Source organism: Trichoderma asperellum, chromosome 4, assembly GCF_020647865.1.
Source record: "Trichoderma asperellum chromosome 4, complete sequence".
In the NCBI taxonomy this organism is placed as follows: domain Eukaryota; kingdom Fungi; phylum Ascomycota; class Sordariomycetes; order Hypocreales; family Hypocreaceae; genus Trichoderma; species Trichoderma asperellum.
The window spans coordinates 182,952-196,723 of NC_089418.1; the positions used below are offsets into that span (position 1 = coordinate 182,952).

The following is a 13,772-nucleotide window of genomic DNA, read 5'->3' on the forward strand; positions in this document are numbered from 1 at the left end:
AGCTCATGTTTAGGTGCATCTATATCTAAAGGTGTCTCGGTAATTTAACTGACCTTTCCATAGCGTTCTAAATATAACTGACGTGCCGTATTCGTTCATTGCCCTGAGCATCGTACCCAAGTCTTCTGGCGTTAGAGACTGCTCATCCATAGACTGGTTTTCGTTGGCGTGATAAGATAGGTGAAATCGGCTAACAGATGGACTGTCGAGTCTTATCTTGTATCGGTTTTCCTAGTCTATTTGTGGCCTCTTTCATTTCCTTACCGTCTTCTGCGTTTTCCCAATTTGCTATAATAAGAACCACTGCATGGTCGGGGTCAGCTTCCGAAAAACTACCACTATTCCACACCGTCAGGAGCATGTCATGGCAATAACTCACGTGCCAGGTCGTCCTCGATTTCCTCAATAGTGTTTAAACTAGAGACCCACGGTTCTCCTCTATGAAACTTTTCGTAATTGGCTGGAAGCTCAGCATCGTTAAAAATCCAGGTGTATCTTCAAGAGGTGCAAAGACATCGGCCCCTATTTGACGAAGTCGAAAAACAGCGTGGTGCTGATATTTATTGTCGAAGCGAACCAGGCTGTACTAGAAGGCGCATAGTTCAGCGAGCCTATGGGGTCGACTTATTCTAAATCTGATGAGCAATCATCCAAGCATACTGCAAAATGTCAAGCCAGGTTGCTATCTCCATGCTATCCCCAGCAATGACACATAAAAAATATGCTAATGGGATTGCCTATTGGCTAAATTACTAGGTAAGAGGAACGAAGGGGAGAGCAAAATTATATGATATTGAGAAACTGCGGTGAGTGTTTTGTACATATATTTGATCTTTATAGCCGAATATACATTGTCTTTATATTGGTTAACAATGACTAGCCAAACTTGACGGGTTGGAGCTCTTGAAGCTATTGCCACGAAGCCTTCAACTGCGACTAATGCTCTTACCTCCTCAGCCGAGTCAAATGATTTCGATATCAGATCCCATCATATCTCATTCCACCTCCCGTTTACGATCTGTGCGTTCATCGACTCAAAAGATAACAGTCTGTCAGCGAGCTCTCATGAGGCCGCATATATTGAGGTATACGACTGGCCAGGGCCACCTAAAATAGAAAATCGATGGCTTTTAATTGAGTTCGGAGAAAGCTTCGTCAAAATATGACTCAGCTAACATCCACCATCCACATTGGAGATGAATCCATAACTCTGATCACAGTGCCGATGTAGCAGCAAAATGTATCTGTGTTTCAAACAACTTCACAACCTTCTGCTAAAAAAGAATAATAGAACATTTTGACGCTATATTTTAGCTAGAATAATAATTATTATTATAATGAAATAAACAACTGTGGTTGGGCAGAGCTATTTAGAACAGTTCAGGGTCAACTTGAAGCTGGTAAACATTGATCTAACACTAAAAGATGCATGGAAAATTACGTTACCTATCTCGCTGTGGAAACATGGTAAAGGTCAATAGCGGTTGTATTATACTAATGTATATTTTTGTATTTGTATTATTATTAAGTATTAGATTGCCTTATAAATTAACAAAGTTAGCTCCTCATCGTTTGGAGATGTAATATCTTTTTTCTTTTTGTCCGATAGGTGCATTCAGAAATTATGGCAACGAAGTTCAATACATAGTGCAGATAGCCAGAAAGAGACATCAGCAATTATTAGCAATTATTATTCTCACAATCGAATGCGGCTATATAACAGCGCTTAGATTCCACTCGATTACACAGGGATAGAGTGCTAATTGGATCTATTGGTAGCTATTTATGATAGTGTGTACAACCTATAACTCACTGGGCGGCAATATCACTCAACCCCAATTCAAGTAACTTGCATTACTATTGCAGAACCAGCCATAATGGAAAGTGCCTTATTCATGGAGATTTTTATGACACAATCTTCCCTCCCAGTCCTACTTCCCAAATAGAGGTCAAATTATGTCAGGTCAAGCGCTCATCTCGTCGAAGACTCACTAGCCAAAATTTCAAGAAGAGTTCGAAACGTATCTCAAGATGATGTAGCACGCACTGACAATAAAGCATTATAGCTATGTTTTCTGAATAATCATGTGAGCCGCACGCTCGGCGATGCCATATACGGCTGTTTGAATATGGGCAGATGGAAGAACGGGAATAATGCTTGCGTCCACAACACGTAGATTAGTAGTGCCGTACACTATGAGTTCCGGGCTTACTACTCCACCGTCCTTCTGAGGAAGCATAGCACACGTTCCAACTGGATGATATATGGACAGCGTGGTGTTGAGAACATACTGACGCCAGTCCTCGTCCGTCTGTACAGCTGTGCCCGGTTCATACTCATTCACCCATGCTGAAGAGAGCGGCGCCGAGTTTGCAATCTTGCGGCAGTACTTTGCAGCCTCGATAGCGGCTCGTACATCGTACTCGTTGGACAAATATTGTGGGTCAATTTGTGGTTTGGTATCGATGTCAGCAGAAATGATATGAATGGTGCCACGGCTGAGGGGATGCATAACGACACCGATAAGTGTGAAGAAGCCCTTTCCATAGAGGGATGAGCCAATAGCAGGGTAGCCTTTTACACCAGTGTAACCATCTGAGAAGATTACCTCCACCTGCGGCGACAGGAGCGACCCAATATACTGTAGCTTCTTCTTATCGACAATAGAGCCGAGAGAAAGCACCACACTCTGGGCGAGAGAGTTGAGTTTGGTAGCCAGGTTACCTACCACCTGATGCCAATTTAGATAACTGTATCCACTCCCTGTATAATCATACAAAGAAGTCTGATTTGCACGCCATAATGCAAGCTGAGCGGCTGCATACGTGGCATTGTATTTGAGTATGTCAAATGAAGTAAAATTGTCCTTCAATTGGTATGATGCTTGGTATCGAACGTGGTCCTGCAAATTCTCCCCGACACCATCGAGGTTAATGATCTGGTCTATACCAGCCTTTGATAGCACTGCCTTGCTACCTATGCCAGACAGCTCTAGTAGGCCAGGACTTTGAATAGTGCCACAAGATAGAATAACCTCCCTCCTAGCCTGGATAATGGTGCCATCCTGCAGTGTAACACCAGTTGCAGTATGCGAGTTCTTGCGCTTGAGTAAATTCACCTTGGCTACGCGCGTCTCTAGCAGCAAATGTAGGTTCTTCCCCGATGTTGGGATATAGGAGTTAGCAGCGTAAGATCTCGCCCATGTTCGCGAGTCGACGTTGCTAGGCTGGTTCATATATCCGATAGGATTCCCACCCAAGGAATTGAGGTTGTGTGGGATTCCCAAACCGGCCATCGATTGCAACCACAGATTCTGCTGCGCGGGTATAACCCTATTTATCACAGTGTGGATAGGTCCACTGGTGCCAACGCCTTGGTCGCCATAGTTGGACGAATTGATACCTGTAAAGGTCTCCACCATCTCCATCGCAGTAATCATATTCTTCCAGTTCCAAGACGGATTGCCGAGTTGCTCCCAGCCGTCATATTCCTCAGATGCAGATCGATCCCATGTCATTAGGTTCAATGCCGAGCTTCCACCAAGCACCTTGCCTCTATTGGCTCCGAGGACTCGACCATTGAGTGTGGTTTGTGGCACAGTAGTGAAGTTCCAATCGTAAACGGTGCCAAGTGTCGACCCCTTCATGCCAGGAATATTAATGCGATCCTCATCCAAGGCCTCAGGGCCGGCCTCGATCAACAAGATGCTTTTGTCTGGCAGGCCCTGGCTTAGCCTAGTCGCAAGGGCTGAGCCGGCTGTGCCGCCTCCTACCACCACCTTTGACAAAATGTTAGCGGCTATAATTCTGGTGCACAGCGAATATGCTTTATGAAATCTTTCTCGCGACAATATAGAACATACATAGTCATAAACTTGACGCTGGCTGGAACTGGAACTAGCAGTGGCCGCTGGGACGGCCACAGCTGTTACGAGCCAGGTTATCGGGATTGATCTCCTCATGCTCTTTTTTTCAGAAGGTAATAGGATCTGATCGAGTTAGGGTTGAACTGGAGATGAGAAAGGAAAGTCATGACAATTTAAGCACTGACGCAGATGTACGGTATCCTGCTAGTGCTCAAGGACCAGCTTCAGTGAGTAGTAAGATGTCACGTTCTTCATTTAACCCGCATTATCACCAAGAGCCCAATAAATCACCACACCGCCTTTGCGTCGCTTCCAGACAACGCACAGGAAAAATCATGATATATTGCCTAAATGCGCTGTTTAGAATTGACCAACAACACTTGGTAATGTCGGGGCATGCGAGATTCGGCAGGAAGGAAATAGGATAATGCTCGTCTATCCGTATTCGGCTCGGGAACGGTTCTGTTTTCGCCACACTTACCGCAATCAACCCTGTTACCAAAAGGGACTCTTTGCACTGGGACCGGGGCTGGGATATACATGCATACAAATTGGCCAGCAACCCTTGTCGGAACAGCCAGATTTAACATGGGTCATCCAACAGCCTTAAAATTTGTAGAGAATCGAATGTCACCCGCGCTAGGACAGAGCATGGGTCGGGGAACACGGGATGAAAAGTCCACACAGGCTATTCCAGTTGAATCCTTCGGCCCCCTTCTGCCATATGAGCATATAATCTGTGTGTATGTAAATGTGGGCAAATAGGTACTCTCCGTAGTATTTTATAGGTGTTTCAAGTGCAGAATGCGTTTGGCATCGGACCAACAGCCTCAACTTTTACTCACATGAATGCAGCCGTACGGAGAAGCTTCCAGCTAGCATCAATGCTACCTTACCTCACACTCCTAGGTAGCAGTGCCTCTAACTAGCTAAAATTCTGTTTTACATAAGACCAAAGGCTTGCCTTAGAAGTAAGTTGTATTCTTCTTTCCATTTAGGTGTTTAAAAGTTCCGGTCTGAGTCACCTAGAAGAAGTAGCAGTCAGGCATCTTGACTACTGCGTCTTGCTTAGAGAATGGTAGAGCATATACTCCATTCGAGGTGCTGTGCGTCGACCAATACAGTGCATAAGTCGTCATATACATTGGTATACCTCTATATCTTCCTTATCTCTATCCTTGTGTGGCAAGATCTGTCACTATGACTCGCCCACCACCGCCCAATCCTCTTCCCCCGAACCGCAATATCGGGCCTACACTGATCGTCATTACGGTCATCCTAACTGCCTTTATGCTTCTTACGACTGGCCTACGCATATATACTCGCTTTTCTCTTCGCGCGCAAGGCTGGGATGACTACCTGATGATAATAGTTAATGTCTTAGCGCTCACCCGAATGTCAGTTCAAGTAGTACAGGTTTCAGTTTACAATAATGGTCGTCACCGTTGGTATATTAGCGAGTCTGACTATGTCAACAACAATATGCTGGGATGGTACGCACAAATCTTCCTTTTTGCTGGCGTGTGCTTCTTAAAATCCTCCATCTTATTCTTGATTGTACGCCTCAGGGACGAGCCAAACGTCCGTCGGATTCTATATGCCGTTGTTACGGGCCTCTTCATTACCAATTTTGGGACTATCATCATTCTCGTTGCAGAATGTTCTCCTCCGTCTGTATACTGGACTCAGCAAGGCGGAAAGTGCTGGGACACAAGGATTCGCATCTACGCTATTTATTTTACGATAGGTAAGGTTACTATGCAAGATGTGCTAGTATTAACTTCAAAAAAAAAAAAAAAAAAAAAAAAAAAAGAGGCAGTATTCACGCTAACATTTCTCAACTACACAACAGCATATTCAATTGCGACCGATATATTGTGTTCTTTACTCCCTATATACGTTGTATGGGGCGTCCATATTAAAACGCCTACTAAGTTCGCTGTCTGTGGCCTAATGAGCCTTGGTCTTCTGTAAGCTCATTGCCACTGCGACAATTTTGACACTTGACTTATGTTCTATAACAATGGTTAACCTGTCCATGGTAGTGCTACAGGTTTTGGTGTAGCCAGAGCTGCGTCTCTCGGCCTAGTAACTGTTGACCTCAGCTGTACGTAAATCCTCTCCGTAAGGGACTTCAAGTTTACATAGCAGCCTAATTAACAAGATGAATGGTAGGGGATTACGCGATATCGGCAATTTGGTCCAATCTTGAGCTGTTTCTAGGCATCATCGCGGCAAATATCGCTATTTCTCGTTCCGTGTATGCTTTTTTTCGTGAGGATAAGGCAGCTGCGAGTTTGACGGGTTACAGTTCCACGAATATTCGCCTGGGCTATTTGAAACAAGACGAGCAGCGGATCAATATTACGAAGGAGACGGCCTCAACAATTGCCCGTCGTCCCTCTGCCTCCAAGAGTGAAGAAAGCGAAGCCCCTTTGATATTTATATCTCATACAGTAGCATTGTCCGCGGTTAGTAGCAGATAGGCTTGCTGACTTGGCCGGCGCCGCTATATTATAGCGAATAAATGCTGTATTATAGCAGATAAATAATTGATATTATATGCATGGATATTATAATAAAGGGAACTATATCTACAGCGCAAGGCGCTGTGGTATAGTAGTCTAGCGCCATATGTTAGAAGATCAGTTCTGTGATATAGCAAAAAGGCACTGTATTACAATGGACAAGTGTTGTATTATAGCAGTTAAAAAGGTGTAAGTACTTCCTAATACACCGACGACCTCTATCTTCCATTTATTACTCGTCCTTCGTATAATACTGTCTGTTAAGTAAACAACTTTTACACACAACCTTAAAAGCCACAATCTTATGTTAACTTCCTTTAGATAGACTAGGATTGCGGGACCCATCATATTCAGCACTATAAGAGTAGCATCTATCTAGGTTATCGTGCTAATAGAAGCTATACGCCTGAATCGTCCTCAATGACGCTATTGTCCGAGGCATACGACTTCCACGCGGCGCATGTCGAGTTCAATGTATCATAATCAATGAGTTCCGTAATTTCTGACTCGCGCACTATCCATTGAAGGGCAAAACCCTCACTCGTGTGCCATCCGATATGGCAGTGCATGAGCCAGGCTCCCGGGTTGTCCGTCTCGAAGGCAAGCACAAGATAGCCGGACGCTGGTAGCATAGCGACGTCACGGCGCGGGGGATTGTCCGTGTTGAGAGTCACGCTGTCGCTATAGGTGCCTGTACCTTGGGCTAAGATGTAGAAGTCGAAGCCATGCAAGTGCACTGGGTGCGACACAGGCATTGTTGTGCTTATGACGGTATAAACCCACTCATTGGCGTTAGGCAATGAGATAACAGCGTTAGACGCATCAAAGGTTGTAGCACCATTGTACACTTGCAATAAGCTTGGATCTTCCCAGTCAACTACCATTGTCGTACTGTTTAAGTACCACTTGAATAGATTATCACTATTCTTACCCACAGTTACTGCCTCGTCCTCGGTTGTTGTGTCGCTCGAAACTGATTTGGAGACAAATGGTACTAGATTAGATATATCCTCGTCATCGCAACTATCTGTATACGAGTAGCCCGTCGTCTCAGGTGTGCCCGCGCTGCTGCCATAGTAGACGATGCCCTTGATGTCATCTGAGTTCTCGTTAGACGAGCAAGCGCTCTGTGGGATAGCTCGCATCCAGAAGTTATCGGCAACAGAGGACTGATTCGCTGTGATTATGACATCGTAGCGCTGTCCTATAGTAGGTAGGCAATATATGTTAGCAGATTTCCTCATATGAAAAGTGGGGGCCGAGAATCCATACCCATTCCAATGCTTAAGATGCTTGTATTGAAAGGTGTGATAGGAACGAGGTCATTGGCAATCACTTGCATGGTGTGATTTTCAATAGAAAATTTAAAATGTGAGTCGATAGCACCATTGACAAGACGCAGTCTGTACGTTTTCCCTTCCGTAAATGACGTATTAAACCGGTGACCGGCATCATCAAAGACGTTTGTGCCATTGATGAGGCCCGTCGTCAGTGTAGGGGGGCCGCTTGTCTCCGCTGATTGGTACAGCTCGTCAGCGGTCTGGTGACTCCAGTCGTTCAGAAAAAGAACTCCTAAATCCTCGTCGTAGTTGGCAGTAGCTGGACCGTTAATAACAATGCCTCCAAAGACACCTTCCCATGCTTGCAACCCAAAATGAGAGTGGTACCATGTGGTTCCATATTGAGTAGCTTTCCAGGTATAAGTGATGCTACTACCAGGAGGGGTGGGACATTGAGTAATGCTAACAACTCCATCATTTTGATTTGTAAAATTCTGGCGGATGCCATGAAAGTGGAGGCTAGTGCCGTTGCTGCTCGTCGAGAGGGCATTGCTGACATGGACCACCACAGTATCACCCCAATCGGCAAATAATATAGGGCCGGGAATACTACCATTGATTGCCTGCGCGTAGCGTGAGAAGCCATCTGGAGCTACTGTAATATCTGTAAGCTCCAGCCAGTATTCTCGAGTTACGCCAGTGTCAGGAGCCTCAATGTAGTAGTCTGTCGAGATATCAAAATCACACCACTCATTTCTAGTGGTAGCCGTATTACCCGAACACGAAGATCGGGGATGGAGGTAGGGAGCCACAGTTCTATCAAAGGAAGGAAAGGCAAGCACAGTTCCTGCAATGAGTGACGCCACAAAGAGAGGAGGCCACATCATACTGAATAGGCCTGTTATTAATGGACGAAATTGTGAAAAGGTTCAGAGATGTGGTAATAAGGAATGAGTGGGAAGATGACTTGCAGTTTTGGTTTATGAACGAGAATGAGAAATTTTTGTTCAGAGTAAATCAAGGCATGGTAAACCTTTTATACTCGGCCTTGGGTTTGCTAAGCTTGTATGCCATATAGTCACTTGTGATTCCCTAGCCTGGAAGCGTCTCCTATAATTCGTAAACACAACGGCGTTTATGCAATTAACGATTTCGCTACACGGCTGTCTTGAGTCTACATAACCCAGCACTCCATGGTAGCTAGGAGAAGCCTACGCAATACTCTCTACATCGGAATCTACAGGTATCAAGAACCATTTATCGGCAAGGCAGATTCCTCCACACCCAAATCAATTTTCACATGTAAAAGAATATTTGCAAGGAATATTTTTAATTTTCAATGCATTGAGTTAGAAATAATATCGAGAGCTTTGCAGTTGCGTATTGAGTTGCGTAATCGACTACTCTTTGAAAGCAGAAAGGTCATCGTAGTTCCACAATTTTCGATGTCAGAATTGTGTTTCGGAGTAATCTTTACTGACCCGCTTTCATTCCCAAAAAGCTGGACGGTTTAATCTGCGTAATATGTGCACAGCACAGTACAGAGTAACACAGCACAGCCTCGATATAAAGACGGGGCTAGTAGCGCGTCATACTTTTTCTCGATTCAGTAATCTGAAACTAAACAACAGGGAGGACCGGTTGCACTAGTGATGACGTGGCTTTAAATACACGTATTTTAATTTTTAATTAGATATCCCCTGAGTTACAAATATGGAAAGCTCTTTCTATATAAATGCCGGCTGCTATCATGTTCGGCATGTGGGGGGTGCATCCACGCTGAGGTAACCTATGTGACCGCTTTTTCCGTTTTGGCGTAGTCCCCTACACTGTGCATTGTCAAATAGATGAGTAGCGCATATCCGTAGGCACCTAGTATACCACAATAAAAGTCTTACACGAAGATCTTGGACCAGAAAGTCTCGAGGAAATAAAACCTAATGTAAGCTAAGTAACTTAATAAATGGAAGCAATACTCGGTTCTTAAGGATATACAGTAAAATATGTATCGAGCGAGGACTTCACCAAGCTAGTTCTTCGAAGGAATAGTTAATATTTCGATCAAAAGAGATATACAGTTATACGATTTGGAAACTTTCACATACCGAATATCAAGGTAAATCGTAATAAAAGGTTCCTGCGATGTTTTAGCTGAGATTCCTTATTTTGCATTTGGGATGAAGATTTATCCTTTTTGTAGTTTACAGCATACCTTCGCCACATATTGACGCGTGGCCTCTAACAGGCAAGGCAGATTATAGAATGAAAGAACAAGGTTTTCCTTAGCCGTGCATAGAATCAAGTACAACTGTCTATTTCCCTATATTGGTGTTATATAACTAGACATAGATAAAAGACACGGCAGCCGCCTGGGTGTGTTTCCGCCTTTTAACTTGACTTTTCACTAATTACCAGACTTGAACATTGCTTATCTTAGCAAGAAACCGCTCGCTGCACAAATCTCTAATTCACGAACGTATTCGAAAATTGTTTCACAATAATGTACCACCTAAAGCTCTTTTTTCTTCCATTGGGGTCTACTCTGTGCAGCGTTGCCAGTGGTGCCAGTACTGGTAATAATGTTCCCAGCAGCTTCAACTTATATGCCTATGGGCATGGGATTGGCGGATACCCTATTGTTTACCTCGACGGTGAGATACTAGTCCAAATACATCCTCAGCTAACATAACTCTTACAAACGCGTTGACCTCCAATTAGGTATCGCCCACGTCAGCTCACAAAGCCAGTTGAACACCTCAACTCAAGTTGCCCGCTTCAGTTAGTTTCCATCCCTTTGCTTAAGTCATGTAGGAAAGGGGGCATGATGTTTACCTTAAAAATTTCCTATTACCTTCTGTTGTTTCCATCCTCCTAGTCTTTCTTCCCGATTCTCACAACTACAATATTGAAACACTGTTTTAACATGGTCTGATACCAGCTCTCTCGTCCAACACTCTCATTGCCAACTCCAATAGCACCGACGACAATGGTGGATTTTCCAATGCCACATTTTTCGTTCCAGGCCCCAACGACTCATCGCCACAAGCGGGCTTTGTGAATGGAACCCCGCCTGCTACGGCAATATCCTCGGGTTGGACATTCTATGGACAAACACTTCTACTTGTGGGTTCGTCAGGTCAATGGGAAGGGCTCTTCTCCGCCGAACCTACCGAACAGGATGATATCTTCTCCCTCAACTGGAACCAAACATCGGATACAGCTATCCCGCTATCAGTACGTTTCACTACACCTTCCAGTGCTACTATGTAAGATGTGGCTTTTACAGTGGGAATACTCGCATAGTTATTAGAGGTAGATAGTTTATAATATAAATTTAAATACCATCATTCATTAAAAGTTTATATTTTAACTAGCCATATGTAAATAATTACCCAATATTTATGAACAATTGAGTATATTAGGGCTATCCATTATTATATGATATCATCCTTGCTAGCCCTTGACAAATATAAATGAGCAAGCTGGTCTAACCCATTTATAATAGCTAGCATTTCGTTGTCACTTAGATTTGGATGTATGGAGCATATCCTCAATACTAAAACGCCCCGTACCCTTGTTGTCAAAGGCGCTGCCAGGTTATTCTCAATTGCTGATTGTGAAATCCTCATATTCACTTCGTCTAGATTTGCAGCAGGAACATGTGGATGAAATCGGAATAAAATGATACCCATTTGCGCCGGAGATAGGATCTCCCAGTCTTTCTGGCCCTCTAGTGATGACTGCGCTGTTTCCGCCAGTTCAAATCCGCGATTGATGGTTATATCTATGGTATTTAATCCTAGCAGTTGGAAAGAGAACCACAACTTCATTGCTCTTGCCGGGCGCGTAAGTTCTGGTCCGTAATTCCAGAAATTTGGAAGCGACTCGCCTGTCTCGGCAGCGTCCTGAGTATATTCTGCAGTTGTCCCAAAGCTTTCGGTAAGAAACTGGCGATGTCGTACGAGAACCATGCCGCAGCCATAAGTTTGGAAGAGCCACTTATGAGCATCCCAAGAAAGGCTGTCACAGAGTTCAATACCACAAAGAATCGCGCGGCGTGATTGACAAAGTAGGGCAGATGCACCGTAGGCCCCATCGGCATGAAGCCATAAGTTTTGTTCTCTCGCGATGGCGGCGAGCTCTATAAATAGATCAACAGTGCCAGTATTTGTAGTCCCAGCTTTACCGACAATAAGAAATGGGGTCTTGCCCAAAGCTTTGTCTTGCTCAATCGCTGACCTTAGCAATGCCGTACCAATACGCATGCTGTCATCACAGGTCACCTTGCGGATCTGGGATGGATGAAACCCAAGGATACCCAAACCTTTCGCTAACGATGAGTGTGTTTGACTAGATGTGTATGCAACTGCCTTACTTCTCTCTTCTAATAAAAGCTTCAGGTCCCGTGCTAGCATGAGCGCGGATAGATTCGCCATCGAGCCACCGGAAACAAAGCACCCTTATTGTGCAGTTAGTAGCGGACACAGAATACAGAGTACGCTATGAGAACATATACGAGAGAAAAACCTTCCTCGGTGTGCAGACAGTGCGCCTTTGGGAAAGATTGTACCAGTCCAAGAGCGTATGGGAAGTTGTTTCTTTGGTTGGTGCTTCGTTAAATATATACGCAGACCTATTAGAACAGGGTCACCTGCTTCTTTGACCTTTTGTAGCTAAATAATAGACTTCTTATCCCGCTGAAGTGTTCTCTTGCACACGAGACTCAATATGAACCAACTCTCTCCTCAATCAGGCCGGTAAACTTTATCATATCTTTTGAACATGGCTCCAAGACTTCTTGTAATACAGGAATCCACCATTTTTCCATCCCCGAATTAAGCCCTACGGCTACCGCATACTCAACATATTCGGGAAAAAACCCGCTTAATTCCCAATCAATAATTCCTGTAATAGTACTGCCCTGGACAAGAATGTTACGTGGCGAAAGATCACCGTGGGTCAGGACAAATTTTCCAGACGATGTACGCCGCTGTTTCTCCAGTATCCGTTGCCATTTCTTCTGCTGAAACCCCCCCCCATAAAGTCGCGTCAAGCACCAATCATCAAACGACTTTTCGTCTTCGAAGGGACCACAGTATCTAGTAAAAGTGGTATCGTATAAGTTGCGAGTAGGTTGTTGATTAACGCGGCCGATAAATGGCTGTGTTAGTGTGCGCATATGCCTGATTTGGGCACGAAGCTGCTCTTTGATGGAAGTCTGATCATGTTGAGACATATCCCTCCAGGTATCTACTAGAGGTATACCGGGAACTCGCCCGCTAACCATAACACGCGCAATAGGTTTTTTGGCAACAATGTCATATGTACCGAATACTTTGGGCGCCAATACACCATGCTCTGCAGCGTAACTCATCATGTCGCCTTGGGAGCGGTCTAGGCCATCCGGGCTGCTAACTTTCAGGGCTAGCAGCTTGCCCTTGGAACTGATGTGTTCAAGAACGCGATTTCCCCAAAAATTGTGTATCTCTTTTCCGATAACCGCATCCAGATATGAAAAATTGGGAAATTTTGGAAGCTGGTCGTTTTCCCCCATTTTTTCTTCTCCTTCTTCTTTCATCTCGTTCATTGCGTTAGATGACTGGGCGAGACCTTTCATAGCGATCAGCTGTCTTGCGGACGATTGTAGCCAAGCATACTGTTAGTATCGTAAGGACTTTGGCAAATAGCCCCACTTGGTCACATGATTATGCCCACAAAACGAGTCAACGGAGTATTAGCCTAGCTAGCTCAATTGACCATGTTTATTCTATCCTCACACACATTGGTAGCCTTATCGACTAGCAAATTCAAATAATTATTGAGTATCATACAGGCCCTCCTTGACCAACAAATAATGCATGCAAAAGATTTTCCACCTGCTATCCCTTGGTTCCGCAGCCAAAATGAGTTACCTGGCCCTCTGCCCACAGCAGCACAGATTGAAGCGGCATCTACAGAGCTTCCAAATAACTACACTACTGACTTACGAAGAACGGTCTTAGTCAATGAACATTTTGTTGTAAAATATGGGCCTCTTGTGTACGAAAATGAAGTCCCACTTAAATATCTGCATGTTGGTTGTTAGTCAGTCGTTTGCG

General features: G+C 44.3%; 6 protein-coding genes across 6 annotated transcripts; 2 read left to right on the forward strand and 4 right to left on the reverse strand.

Annotated features, from left to right (window-relative positions):
• Positions 1-1,758: 1,758 nt before the first annotated feature.
• Positions 1,759-3,993, reverse strand: TrAFT101_006460 (uncharacterized protein). The gene is made up of 2 exons (XM_024902912.2): positions 3,864-3,993; positions 1,759-3,779 (listed from the first exon to the last, which is right to left on the reverse strand). Exons 1-2 carry the CDS (start codon positions 3,960-3,962, stop codon positions 2,067-2,069), a joined length of 1,812 nt encoding a protein of 603 aa, XP_024754720.2. The 5' UTR covers positions 3,963-3,993; the 3' UTR covers positions 1,759-2,066.
• A 1,073-nt stretch (positions 3,994-5,066) lies between these two features.
• On the forward strand, positions 5,067-6,352 carry TrAFT101_006461 (uncharacterized protein; the record flags this gene model as incomplete). Its single annotated transcript, XM_066127778.1, has 3 exons — positions 5,067-5,613; positions 5,920-5,973; positions 6,042-6,352. 3 exons carry the CDS (start codon positions 5,067-5,069, stop codon positions 6,350-6,352), a joined length of 912 nt encoding a protein of 303 aa, XP_065983891.1.
• A 440-nt stretch (positions 6,353-6,792) lies between these two features.
• TrAFT101_006462 (uncharacterized protein) lies at positions 6,793-8,561 on the reverse strand (the record flags this gene model as incomplete). The annotated part of the gene is made up of 2 exons (XM_024901520.2): positions 6,793-7,598; positions 7,667-8,561. 2 exons carry the CDS (start codon positions 8,559-8,561, stop codon positions 6,793-6,795), a joined length of 1,701 nt encoding a protein of 566 aa, XP_024754722.2.
• Positions 8,562-10,174: 1,613 nt separating this feature from the next.
• On the forward strand, positions 10,175-10,944 carry TrAFT101_006463 (uncharacterized protein; the record flags this gene model as incomplete). Its single annotated transcript, XM_024907149.2, has 3 exons — positions 10,175-10,325; positions 10,393-10,452; positions 10,613-10,944. The coding sequence occupies 3 exons, from the start codon at positions 10,175-10,177 to the stop codon at positions 10,942-10,944; spliced, it is 543 nt and encodes a 180-aa protein (XP_024754723.1).
• Positions 10,945-11,108: 164 nt separating this feature from the next.
• Positions 11,109-11,939, reverse strand: TrAFT101_006464 (uncharacterized protein; the record flags this gene model as incomplete). The annotated part of the gene is made up of 1 exon (XM_024907150.2): positions 11,109-11,939. One exon carries the CDS (start codon positions 11,937-11,939, stop codon positions 11,109-11,111), a length of 831 nt encoding a protein of 276 aa, XP_024754724.2.
• Positions 11,940-12,283: 344 nt separating this feature from the next.
• TrAFT101_006465 (uncharacterized protein) lies at positions 12,284-13,291 on the reverse strand (the record flags this gene model as incomplete). Its single annotated transcript, XM_024902913.2, has 1 exon — positions 12,284-13,291. The coding sequence occupies one exon, from the start codon at positions 13,289-13,291 to the stop codon at positions 12,398-12,400; it is 894 nt and encodes a 297-aa protein (XP_024754725.2). The 3' UTR covers positions 12,284-12,397.
• Between the last annotated feature and the right edge of the window lie 481 nt (positions 13,292-13,772).